Source organism: Penaeus vannamei, chromosome 34, assembly GCF_042767895.1.
Source record: "Penaeus vannamei isolate JL-2024 chromosome 34, ASM4276789v1, whole genome shotgun sequence".
In the NCBI taxonomy this organism is placed as follows: domain Eukaryota; kingdom Metazoa; phylum Arthropoda; class Malacostraca; order Decapoda; family Penaeidae; genus Penaeus; species Penaeus vannamei.
The window spans coordinates 1,890,530-1,903,029 of NC_091582.1; the positions used below are offsets into that span (position 1 = coordinate 1,890,530).

The following is a 12,500-nucleotide window of genomic DNA, read 5'->3' on the forward strand; positions in this document are numbered from 1 at the left end:
GTCTCAGTCTCAGTCTCCTCTCACTCTCACTCTCACTCTCACTCTCACTCTCACTCTCACTCTCACTCTCACTCTCACTCTCACTCTCACTCTCTCTCATCTCCCATCCCTTGCTGTCAGCTTCCGGTATTGTTGACAGTGAGTAAAGCATTATTACCTTGCAAGGGGGAGAGGGGGAAGGGAGGGGGAAGGGGAGGAGGGGAAGGGCAGGGGTGTTGACGTGCATGCAAGCTTCAGTGAGGGGAGGGGGGGGAGGGGTAGGGGAAGAGGGGGGGAGGGGGGGGTTAATAACGACGTGATGAAGTTGCAATTTATGAGAAATGCAACAACTGGTCTCCTTTGTGGAGGTAATGCTTTTATCATAATTGGGCCGTGTTGTGAGCGCCGTCCTTTGTGTCAACGGGCGGCCCCTCCGTTTCTCTCCTTTTTTTTTTATTCGCGTGTAATTCCTTTCTTTCCTATCAATGGAGGATTGAGGAAAACATTTGTTTATTTGCTTACGTACGTACATATATATTTTTTTTTTTGCGTGTGTGTGTGTGTGTGTTTGTGTGTGTGTACATATATGTATATGTGTATAAGATTATATTTCTGTATGCATGAGATATATACATGCATGTGTGTGTACATATATATACATATACATATATATATACACATATATATATACACATATACACACACATATATGTATATGTGTATACGTACATATACATAGATATATGTTCATATATATATATATATATATATATATATATATATATATATATATATATATATATATATATATATATATATATATATATATATATACGAGGATGACACGAGCTGTGTCGTTGCAGGCTGTCAGCTCGGGTGATGTATGTGCCAAGACATGACACACGAACTATTCCACGTCTCTTTTTCCATTACGAGTTGAGTGCAATAATGAGCAGGTTTGCGACAGCGTGTGTGTGTGCGTGTGTGCGTATGTCTCTGAATGTATACACAGGACGTCGGTGATTTATGGGGCGCCTTTTTGATCGTCACTTTTGGGGGGATTTTGGCCTTTGGGGAAGTCGGGGTTTCCTCTGGCCGTCGCTCCACTAGACGCAGGGCTTGGGTTTCAATTTATTTTTATTTTTATTTTTATTTTTATTTTCTTTTCTTTTGCTGCTGCCTGTTTTCTTCTCGGTCTCTCCCTTCCCCTGGTTTCTTGTGTGTTTTTTTTTTTTTTTGGCCATTTACCTCTGTGCTTTCCTATTCATCCTCTTCTCCTTTTCCTTCTCCTCCTTCTCCTTGTCCTTTACCTCCTCTTCCTCTCTCTTCTCTCTGTCGTCTTTTTCCATCGGTGCACCCCCTCCTCTCTCATTTTCCCCCATTCTCACTGTATTTTCATATTAATTATCTCCCTTTCCTTCCCCACCTCTTTTTAACTCATTTTCATCTTCCTCCTCCATCTCATTTTCCTCCTCCTCGTCGTCGTCGTCGTCGTCGTCGTCCTCCTCCTCCTCTTCCTTCTCCTCCTCCTCCTCCTTCTCTTTTTCTTTCTCCTCCTCCTCCTCCTCTTTCTTCTCCTTCCATCGTCCTCCTACATATTATGTCTCAGTTCACCGTTCTTCCCTCAGAATAACAGGTGGAAAGCGAGGTGTGAGTTCAGTAGTAACCCTCCCTTCCACTCCTTCCCCCTCCTCCCACCTTCCCTTCCCCCTCCCTCCTTCCCTTTCCTTCCCCTCTCCCTCCCTCCTCCCCTCCCTTCCCTTCCCCCTCCTCCCTACTTTCCTCCCCCTCCTCCTACTTTCCTTCCTTCCTCCTCCTCCCTCCTTCCCCTTCCCCTTCCTCCCTACTTTCCTCCCCTCACTCCCTCCTTTCTACTTCTCCCTACCTCCTCCCTCCTTTCATTCCCCCTCCCTCCCTCCCTCCCTCCTTTCCCTCCTCCTCTCCTCTTCCTTCCCCTCCCTCCCTCCTCCCTCCCCTTTCCTCTCCCCCTTCTCCCTCCCTCCTTCCCCTCCTTTTCTTCCCCCTCCTCCCTCCCTTCCCCCTCCTCCTCCCTCCTCCCTCCCTCTTCCTTCCCCCTCCTCCCTCCTTTCCTTCTCCTCCCTCCCTCCTTTCCTTTCCTCCCTCCTCCCTCCTCCCTCCTTTCCTTCTCCCGCCTCCTTCCCACTCCTTCCCCCTCCTGCTTGCCACTCCTCCCCTTCTTTTCCTTCATCCTCCTTTCCTCTTCCCTCTCCCACTCACTCCTTCCCCCTCCTCCCTCCTTCCCCCTCCTCCCTCCTTTCCTCCTCCCTCCTCTCCCTCCCTTCCCCCTCTTACTCTTCCGGATATTAGAAATGGAATAATTATGGTAATTACCACACCTGTTATTTATCTTATCGAGGTGAATCTTGAAGGAGGAGGTGAAGGAGGAGGAGGAGAAGGTGGATAAAGAGGAGAAAGAGGGGGAGGAAGAGGAGTATGACGAGGAGGAGATTGATATTGAGGAGGAGGAGGAGGAGGAGGAGGAGGAGAAGGAGAAGGAGGAGGAAGAATAAGAGGAAGAGGTGGAAGAGGAGAAGGAGAAAAGAAAGAGTGGAGTGGAGTAGAAAAGAGAGAGTGAATGATTAAAAGGTTGAGGAGGAAGAAGAAGAGGAGAATGAGGAGAAAGAGGAAAAGAAGAAGAGGGGAGGAAGAAGAAGAAAAAGAGGAGAGGAGGAGAAGGAAGAAGAAAAATAAATATTAGGAAGAAGAGAAGCAGCAGAATACAGGGCTAGGAAAAGAAGAAAAAGCACTTTGAGAGGAGAGGGAAAAGGAGAAGAAGGAGGGAGTGAAAAAAGAAAGAGGGAAAAGAGAGAGAAACGGAAAAAGGAGGGCATTTCTCGCTACTTGGGGATAATCAGGGGGGCAGTTAGCGCCCGACTCTACAAGGCGATGCAATGGAGGTGAGTTGCCAGCGGTGGCTGAGGGGGGAGGAGGTGAGGGGTCAGGCGAGCCCTTCAAACACTTGGGGGATTTTGAGGAGAGAAAGAGCGAGGGGGACGGGAACCAGAGAACTCCGAGGAGATTAAGAAAGTGCGAGGGATTTTAGCTTGTTTTTTTTTTTTTTTTTTTTTTTGATTGGCAAGTTCTCTGGTTCTTTTCATTTTCCTTTCGTTTTTCTTGCTCTTTTCTCTTCTTTCTTTCTTTCATTCTCTCTCTTTCTTTCTCTTTCTCTGTCTCTGTCTCTGTCTCTGTCTCTGTCTCTGTCTCTGTCTCTGTCTCTGTCTCTGTCTCTGTCTCTGTCTCTCTCTCTCTCTCTCTCTCTCTCTCTCTCTCTCTCTCTCTCTCTCTTTCTCTCTTTCTCTCTTTCTCTCTCTCTCTCACTCACTCACTTACCAACGCTCTAACACTCTCTAACTCTCTTGTGTTATTCTCTTTCTCTCTCTTAAATACACGTTCGTGCCAATATGAGTGCATGCGCGCACGTGAATATTATTGTATGAGTTTACGTCAGTATGAGTGTGGTGAGTGTTCGTGCATGAATATGTGACGGCGAATGAACACGGTCTCAGTTCGTGTTCTTTGGCGCGTCTAAGTATAATTCTTGAAACGGAGTCAATTTTGGGGGAAGGGTGTGATATATATACAAGTATATATATCTTTTTTTTTTTTTTTTTTTTTGGGGGGAGGGTGTTACTTTTTTTTTGGTGGGGGGGGGGGTGTTGTCTCCCACCCTCCTGCCCCCAAGACGGGAAACTTGATTTATGAAGCGTAATTCGGGATAGTGTTAATACTTTGTCCCCCAACCCCACCCCCACCCCCGTGCTAAGAGTGTGTGGTTGGCATCACGTGTCATTTCCTCTCTCTCTCTCTCTCTTTTTTTTTGGGGGGGGGGCGGAGGGGTAGGGGGTAGTTTTTGTGTTTTTGTCACCTCGTTTCATTTCCTCTTTGCTCTGTTATTTTATTTGTGTCCTTTTCGTCCCTTTTTTTTATTGGGTCGAAATAAACGACGGTTATTTTCTTCATTCCTTCCTTCTTTCTGTCTTGCGATTTTTTTTCTTTCTTTCTTTCTTTCTTTCTTTCTCGTCTCATCTCATTTGCCGTTTTCTTAGGATGACTCATGTCGCATGAATAAGGAAAGATCATATGACATGAGCACAAGTAAAGCCTCGCTATAGAAGTGATAAAAAGATCAACTAGACCTCACACTGTTCAGAAATATTAACAATATCATCTATAACAGCTGTATCTATAACAACAATACTGGTGAGAGAAACGACAAAAGAAAAATGATAACAAGATCAGCCAAAACAGTAGTATGTGCTAACTGTGTGAATGTCAGTGACAGTCGCAACAATCAGAGTCGCCGATATAACAAAAACAGTAAAAGGAAGAACAATGACACTAACAAGAACAGTATCACCATTGCCTGCCAGTAGACGAGGACCCATAAAAATTCATAACAACAACAACAACAACAACAACAACAACAACAACAACAACAACAACAACAACTTTCTTTCTTTTATATTTCTTTCTTTCTATATCTTTCTTTCTTTCTTTCTTTCTTTCTTTCTTTCTTTCTTTCTCTCTCTCTCTCTCTCTCTCTCTCTCTCTCTCTCTCTCTCTCACTCCTTCAAACCACTCCTCCCAAAATCACTCACTCCACTCACTCACTCTCTCTCTCTCTCTCTCTCTCTCTCTCTCTCTCTCTATCTCTCTCCTCAAACTCTCACTCTCACTCTCACTCTCACTCTCACTCTCACTCTCACTCTCACTCTCACTCTCACTCTCACTCTCACTCTCACTCTCACTCTCTCTCTCTCTCACTCTCTTTCTTTCTTTCTTTCTCTCCCTCCCTCTCTCCCTCCCTCTCCCTCGCCCCTCCCCCCATCTATCCTCCCTCCCTCCCTCTGGCCGTCACCAGTGCCACGGCGGGTGTGAGGTGGCACTAACCACCGCACGACACGCTTTACGAGTCCAGGCTAACGAGCAGTGCCAACGGCGGGGGAAATGGCACCGCTGTGTGACGCGATCGTAACCCCGGCGGTAATCTGGGGTCACCTGCCGAGCCCCGGATTGCGCCCCGGTGATTATGGGGGTGGGGTGGGGTGGGGTGAAGTGGGAGTGGGAATTGGGGTGGATGAGTGATGAGGGGAGGGAAGGGTATCTTGGGACGAGGGTTGAAGGGTGGGGTGGGTGATTGTGTTGGTGGGCGGGGTGGGGGTGGGAGGTGGGAGTGTGGGGTGATTGGTGGGGTAGGGTGGGTGGATGGATGGGGTGGAAAGAGGGTATCTTGGGACGGGACGGGGTGGGGTGGGGTAGGGGGGGTGGATAGGGGGTGGAAGGTATCTTGGGACAGGGTTGGGGTGGGGGTGGGGTGAGGGTAGGTGGATGGTGGGTGGATAGGGGGAATTGGATGAGGGGGGAAGGGTATCTTGGGACAGGGGTTGGGGTAGGGTGGGCGGATGGGGGGGGTGGAAGGGTATCTTGGGACAGGTGTTGGGGTGGGGTGGGGTAGAGGTGGGGCGGATAAGGGGGTGGAAGGGTATCTTGGGACTTGGGGGGTTGGGGGTGAAGGAGGTGTGTGTGAGGAGGGGGGATAGGGAGGAGAGGAGGGTGAGGGATTGTGTGTGTGTTTGTGTGAACGTTTGTTTGTGTGCGTTTGCTTTTATGTGTGAGGGCGTGAGGGCAGCTATAAATTGGGTGCACGGGGAGGGGTTTAGGGGGGGGGGAGGGCCAGGAAAGCGGGGACGGGGGTGGGTGGGCGTGAGGGCTGTGAAATGTGTGTGTTTTAAAAGGCGGAGCCGAAGGCGTTGGGTCCGATAGACTTACAGACGGATGTGAAGGGCTGCGTTGATGGGGGCGGTGAGGTGGGGGTGGGGGTGGTGGGGGTAAGGACTAAGGCACGTGGGGGAGGAGGGGAGGGGAGGGGAGGGGTGGGGTATAGAAGTCAAAGAGCCAAAAGCACTTCTTGCAAAAGCAGAAAGCAGGGGCGTTGCTGCAGGTTAACTCCACCCCCCTCACCCCACCCCACCCCACCCCTCACCCCCACCCACTCACCCCCACCCACGATGGCTGTCTGTATGGTGGGCGGCGGAGATCGCTCTCGTCTTTTCTCTCCTTCTCTCGCCTTTCTCTTCACTTCCCTCTCTCTTTCTGGGCTGTCTTAGAAGCATTTTAATAACAGGATTAACAGAAACAACAAACGCAATAATAAAAATGATGATGATAACAGTATCATCAATAGTATCAGTATTAATAATGATGATATCAATATTAGTGATAAAAGTTGTAATGATAATGATAATAGTTGTGGTCATGACAATAATGATTTTCGTAATTATCATAACAAATAATGACTACAATGATGATTATGATAATGATAATGATAACGATGATAATGGTAATGATAATAATGACAGTAAAAAGATAATGACAATGGTGACTTAAACAATAATGTAGATAACTAATTAAATAATGATAGCGGTAAATTCGATAATATTTCTGCTGGGACAAAAGACTCTCCTTCTGCCTAAGTCAAGTTTATGATATTAAAAAAAACGTCAAATTCTTCTGCAGAAATAAATTGATTGATTTCCACCGCCTGGCAGAACGCTTAGTCGTATCTCAAGCATAGTTGCATTTTAAACTTTACTCACCCCCCCCCCCCCCCGCGTTCACACTAAAAAAAAAAAAAAAAAAAAAAAAAAAAAAATCAGAACGAAAACAATGCCGATGGAATAATTAAACATCTATAAAAAAGATATAAAAAAAGATAACCTGACGTCGAGCTGACCACAAACGTGTCCCAAGCACGAAATGGCGCGGCGACGAAGCATGCGCGCAAGATCACCGGGACATTTTTGCGACACTTTTCGCGCAGTGTTGTTCGAGCGCCGGTTGTTGTTGCCTCGTCGGGTCCTGTGTGCCATGTTGTAGGTGTTGTAGAGGTTGTGAAAGTCAAGTCAAAAGTCGAGATAATTTATTCCATTAATTATTATTATTATTATTATTATTATTTTTTTTTTACATGCTTCCCTTAGGTAATAAACAATTCTTGTCGATTTATTTTTTTTATAATCAATCCATCATCATTATTATTGTTATTTTTGTTTCGTTTTGATTAATTTTATTATCATTGTTGGTGTCATTATCATTGTTATGCTTATTGTTATCATTATCATAGCTGTTGATATTGTTGTTGGTGTTATTATTATTATGATTATTACTATTATTATTATCATCATCATTACTATTATTGTTATTATTATTATTGTTTCTTGTGATCTGTATTTTTGTTGTTGTTATTACCGTTATTGATATTATTATTGTTATTATCGTGAGTGTTTTCTAATTGTAATTGTGACTTTTCGCTGTTTTCTTTTCATCCCCCCCCCAATCGCCCTGTCTCCCTCCTCCCCATTCGCAGCCGCCCTAACTCCCGTCTCCCCCGCAGGTAAGCATGAGCGCAGCCGAGGGCATGAGCCGCCCTCTGTCGGCGGGGCAGCAGTCCCTGATGACGCCGCCCGCCGTCACGCCCCCCCGCCCCACCGCGCCCTCGCCGCCCTTCCCCAGCCCCCCCGCCGGCGCCTTCCCCTCCTTCGGCCCCTTCAGCGTCGCCAGCATGATCCCCGGCGCCCGCGGCCTCACCATCCGCCCGGCGGCGCACCCTCAGCCGCCCAAGGACTGCCCTCCGCCCATGGACCTCGGCGAGATGCCGCGCCCGCACCATGCGGGCACCCTGCACCAGCAGGCGGTTCAGCAAGGGCTTCAGCAAGGGCTTCAGCAAGGGCTTCAGCAAGGGCACCAGCAAGGGCTTCAACAAGGGCACCAGCAGGGGCATCATCAGCAAGGACAGCATCAGCAGGGGCCGCATCAGCCAGGGCTTCAGCAGGGTCAGCATCAACAGGGGCACCAGCAAGGGCAGCATCAGCAGGCCCATCAACAAGGGCTTCAGCAGGGACAGCACCAGCAGGGTCAGCATCAGCAGGGACAGCACCAGGGGCAGCAGCAGCCAGGCCTTCAGCAGGGTCAGCAGCCGCAGCAGCAGCCGCAGCAGGCCCCGCAGCCGCCCGAGGACAATGGCCAGGACGACTTGGCGTGCGAGCGGAGCCTTGGCGAGGCGTCGCCGCCCGCCGCCGCCCGCCCCGAGCTGGCGAGGGCGGAGCCCCCGAGACCCCCTGAGCAGGAGCGGCGCGAGGAGTGCCGGATGTCGCCTCAGGAGGAGCCGCGCGGAGGCAAGGCCGCGCCCGTGGCCGCCCCCCCTCCGGTCTCCAGCCAGGAGGACCTCGGCAGGAGCTGCTTCGCTGCCGACAACCACAAGGCGGCGCTGTTCGCCGAGCCGGCCAAGATCGCCTCCTTCGGGAACTTCCTCGACTTCAGCTCCAACGAGAGGAGATCCTCTGGCGTGGGCGTGGGCGGCGCGGGCGTGGGCCAGTGGCACCGCGGCCTGGAGGGTCTGTCGGCGGAGCGGTGCCGGGCGTGGGCCCGCTACCTCGCCCACAACATGCTCGCGCAGTCGCAGTCGCCGCCCCCGGAGCGGCACCTGCCTGGCGACGGCCTCCCGCCCGGCCTCGCCTCGAAGGAGCGGCCCCTGGCGCCCCCGCTGCCCATCGACAAGGTCACCATCACGCCCACTACCTCGCCCGACACGCCCGTGCGCAGCCCGCACCTAGAGGAGGGCAGCCCGCGGGCGCAGCCGCCCATTTGGCCCAAGAGGCGCCAGTCCTTCAGCTGCTCGGACGCCCACATCCAGAAGCTCCTGCGGACGGACGCGACTCAGGGCGCGCCCCAGAGCACGCCCCTCATGAGGCTGGGCGACCTCGGCCTCGACCTGAGCGTGAGGCCGCTGCACGAGGCCTTCCAGCACCGCCTGCAGCCCTTCCCTCCGTCAGGTAGGTCCTTGCACGCCCTCGGCCTTTCTCGGGCCCTTTTCTTGACGATTTTGACCTGTGCTGGTCACACGACCGCCCGTCACCACCGTCTTCGATTTTATTTGTTCCTCTCCGTGATTATCTCTTCGAAAGCTACAACGATTTTATTTGTTCCTCTCCGTGATTATCTCTTCGAAAGCTACAACGATTTTATTTGTTCCTCTCCGTGATTATCTCTTCGAAAGCTACAACGATTTTATTTGTTCCTCTCCGTGATTATCTCTTCGAAAGCTACAACGATTTTATTTGTTCCTCTCCGTGATTATCTCTTCGAAAGCTACAACGATTTTATTTGTTCCTCTCCGTGATTATCTCTTCGAAAGCTACAACGATTTTATTTGTTCCTCTCCGTGATGATCTCTTCGAAAGCTACAACGATTTTATTTGTTCCTCTCCGTGATGATCTCTTCGAAAGCTACAACGATTTTATTTGTTCCTCTCCGTGATGATCTCTTCGAAAGCCAGCCAGGTCCTGCGAGGGGACGGACCTTTCGGTGTCCGCGATTTCCTCTCCTCCTTCCCAGCGCAGCGATGGACGCAACTATTTCCATTTACTCTCCCGTCCACTCCTCCTCCTCCCTCCTCGCTTCCTTGATCATCCGGCCGTCCGCTTATTCCCGCCGCGGAATGAACTCCCACCGACACTCTTTTGCGCGATTGGGCGATATTTTTATCATACGTTATAGCAACGCCTTTTTGCTCCCTCCCCTCTCTCCTCCCTTTCACTCCCCATGCTCCCCCCTGTACGTCCCCTCTTCTCTTCCCGCTGCTCCCCCCCTTCCCTAGGCCCTCTAAATAGCCATTATCATTATTACCTTCTCGCGTTACCCTCAATCCCCCCTCCCCCCCATCTCCCTCCTCCCCCCCTTGCTCCTCCACTCACACCCGCATGTCCCTTTCTCTCCTTATATTCTTATATCCTCATTCCTCGCGCCCTCCATTCACGCTCATTGCCTCCGTCGCCCCCTCACACTCACGCTTATTGTCTCGCTCACTCATACACACTTGCACTCTCTTTCTCGCCTTATTACTCGCTCTCGTTGCCTCACTCGGCCTCATACTCACTTTCAAGGTCTTTCTCACCCTCATACATACTCTCAGTTGCATCTCGCAGCCTCATATATTCACACTATTTTTTTTTTTTTTTTTTTAGCTTCCTCACACCTAGTTTCATCTTTCTTACGTAATTTCTTTGTCCCTCTCACTCTCTTAATCTTATTATTTGTCTCATTCTCACTCTCATTGTTTTCCTCACGTTCACTCTCATTCGCTTTGTCTTAACTCATCTTTACTTTCACTCTCTTCGTCTTTCTAACTCACTCATTCTCACTACCCTTTTCACCCTCATGCACACTCATTTCCTTTCTTACACTCGTAGCCACTCACACTACCTTTCTCACCCTCATATGCACTCTCATTGTCTTTCGCCCCCTTATACTCACTCTCCTTGATTTCACTATCCCTCATACTTATATCTAATGTCTTTCTTATCCTCATAAACTCATAAAATTTCGCCCTCGTAGGCACTCTCCTAGATTCTCTCGCCCTCATTCGCACTCTCATTCTCTCTCTCTCTCTCTCTCTTTCTGTCTTTCTCTCTCTCTCTCTCTCTCTCTCTCTCTCTCTCTCTCTCTCTCTCTCTCTCTCTCTCTCTGTCTGTCTCTCCCCCCCTCTCTCTCTCTCTCTTTCCTCTCTCTCTTTCTCTCTCTCTCTCTCTCTCTCTCTCTCTCTCTCTCTCTCTCTCTCTCTCTCTCTCTCTCTGTCTGTCTCTCCCTCTCTCTTTCGCTCTCTCCCCCCTCTGTCTCTCTCTCTCTCTCTCTCTCGCTCTCTCTCTCTCTCTCTCTCTCTCTCTCTCTTTCCATCTCCAAGTTCTTCCATCACGTCAGATCTGCCATAGTTCCATCCTTAAGTTGCAGTTCTGGTGACTTTTATATTCGCCTTCTTCGTGGCATTCAAATTCGATCCATTTTCTATTGATTGTTGTAGTAACTTGCTGTTCTTCTCTCGCAACTTACTTAGTTATTTATCCTGTTTTTTTTTTCTTTTCTCTCTTTTTTTTCTTTTCTTTTTTTATATCATCCTTATTTATAATCGTTTCGATAATCAATCACGTATTCCTTTTTTTCATTACATTTTCTTGATACTTTCTACTCTTCTAAATGTCCATCGTCAACGGCATTACACCCACTTCCCCTCATTCACCCTCTATTCTCCCTTCTCCACCATACTCTTCCCCTCACCCTCCCTCTCTCTACTCTTACACCAGAGTCTCCCTCTATCCTTCCCTCACTCTCTCCCTTATGAGTCCTTCCCCTCAACTTTTGTAAGACTCATCCTTCATACACTCTTTCCCCTTTCCATCCTTCTGGTCCATGGCCTTCCCCTCTTCCTTGTGTTCTTCTCCGGCTCCTCCTACCACTCATCTCCCTCCCCTACCCCCTGCTCTTCCCCTTCCTCCTCTTCTTCTTCCTGTCCTTCGCCCTCCCTTTACTCTCTTCGTCTCTTCCCCCTCCACTCTCCCCTCCCCCTTCCTTTCCCCTCTCCCCTTCCTCCTCCCTTTCGCTTCCCCTCCCCTCGCCCTCTCTTTTTCCCCCTTCCTCCTCCCCTACCCCTTCCTTTCCCCTCTCCCTTCCTCCCTCTCCTTCGCCCTCTTTTCCCCCTTCCCTCTCCCCTCTCCCTTCCTCCCCCTCCCCTCGCCCTCTCTTTCCCCTCTTCCCCTTCCCCTCCCCCCTTCTTGCCTTCTCCCCTTTTCCCTTCCTCCCCCTCCCCCTCGCCCTCTCTTTCCCCTCCCCCCTCCCCTTCCCCTCGCCGGGGCCGCAGCCAGCACGGCAAGGGTGGTCATAGGTGTAGCCCGCCGCCGCCGCCGCCACATGATACAATTAAAGCCCGCCCTTAATAATGTGTAATGTAGTTAGTGTGCGGACGCGGGTGTCTTCCCCCCTGGCGCCCCCCCCTCTTTGGTGTCCCTCCCCCCCCCTGGGTTTCCCCCGGGGGACTCTGCGGACAGCGGCACAATTACACGTGTTTGTCGTCTCGATCATCTTCAAATTGCTTCTTTCAGGCCGTCCTCTCCTCCGAGGGAGTTCGTCTGCCTCCTCGCCTGCTTCGCCTTCGTCGCCGCCTCCTTCTTAGCATTCGCTTTCTTCGGGTGTAGTCATTTTTTTTTTTATCTGTGTTTCTCTTTCTTTCTTTCTTTCTTTCTCTCACTCTCTCTCGCGCTCTCACTCTCGCTCTCGCTCTCTCTCGCTCTCTCTCTCGCTCTCTGCCTCGTTGTTCTCTCTCTCGTTTTTCTCTCTCTCTCTTCTTTCTCTCTTTCTCTCTCTCTCTCTCTCTCTCTCTCTCTCTCTCTCTCTCTCTCTCTTTCTCTCGCTCTCTCTCTCTCTCTCTCTCTCTCTCTCTCTGCTCTCTCTCTCTCTCTCTCTCTCTCTCTCTCTCTCTCTATCTATCTATCTATCTCTATCTCTATCTCTCTCTTTCTTGAAAAACAGACACAGAGAAAAAAAAAAATTGTGCTCAGGACTCTTCTCGCTCAACATGGTGGCCGTTGAGCGAGCAGTTCGGTTGATCAAAGATGCAACGGATTGGGAGATCTCATTGGTGGAGTGATTGAAGGTGTCCGTGTGGGTCAGT

General features: G+C 50.0%; 1 protein-coding gene across 4 annotated transcripts in view; it reads left to right on the forward strand.

The window, feature by feature from the left end:
• Positions 1-12,500, forward strand: part of LOC113816211 (uncharacterized) — a 375,861-nt gene that overhangs the window by 132,877 nt on the left and 230,484 nt on the right. For all 4 annotated transcript variants that reach the window (XM_070145477.1, XM_070145475.1, XM_070145474.1 and 1 more), the window contains exon 2: positions 7,394-8,831. In XM_070145477.1, the coding sequence (XP_070001578.1) occupies positions 7,400-8,831 (1,432 nt within the window). In that variant the 5' untranslated portion in view covers positions 7,394-7,399. The remainder of the gene's footprint in view (positions 1-7,393; positions 8,832-12,500) is intronic.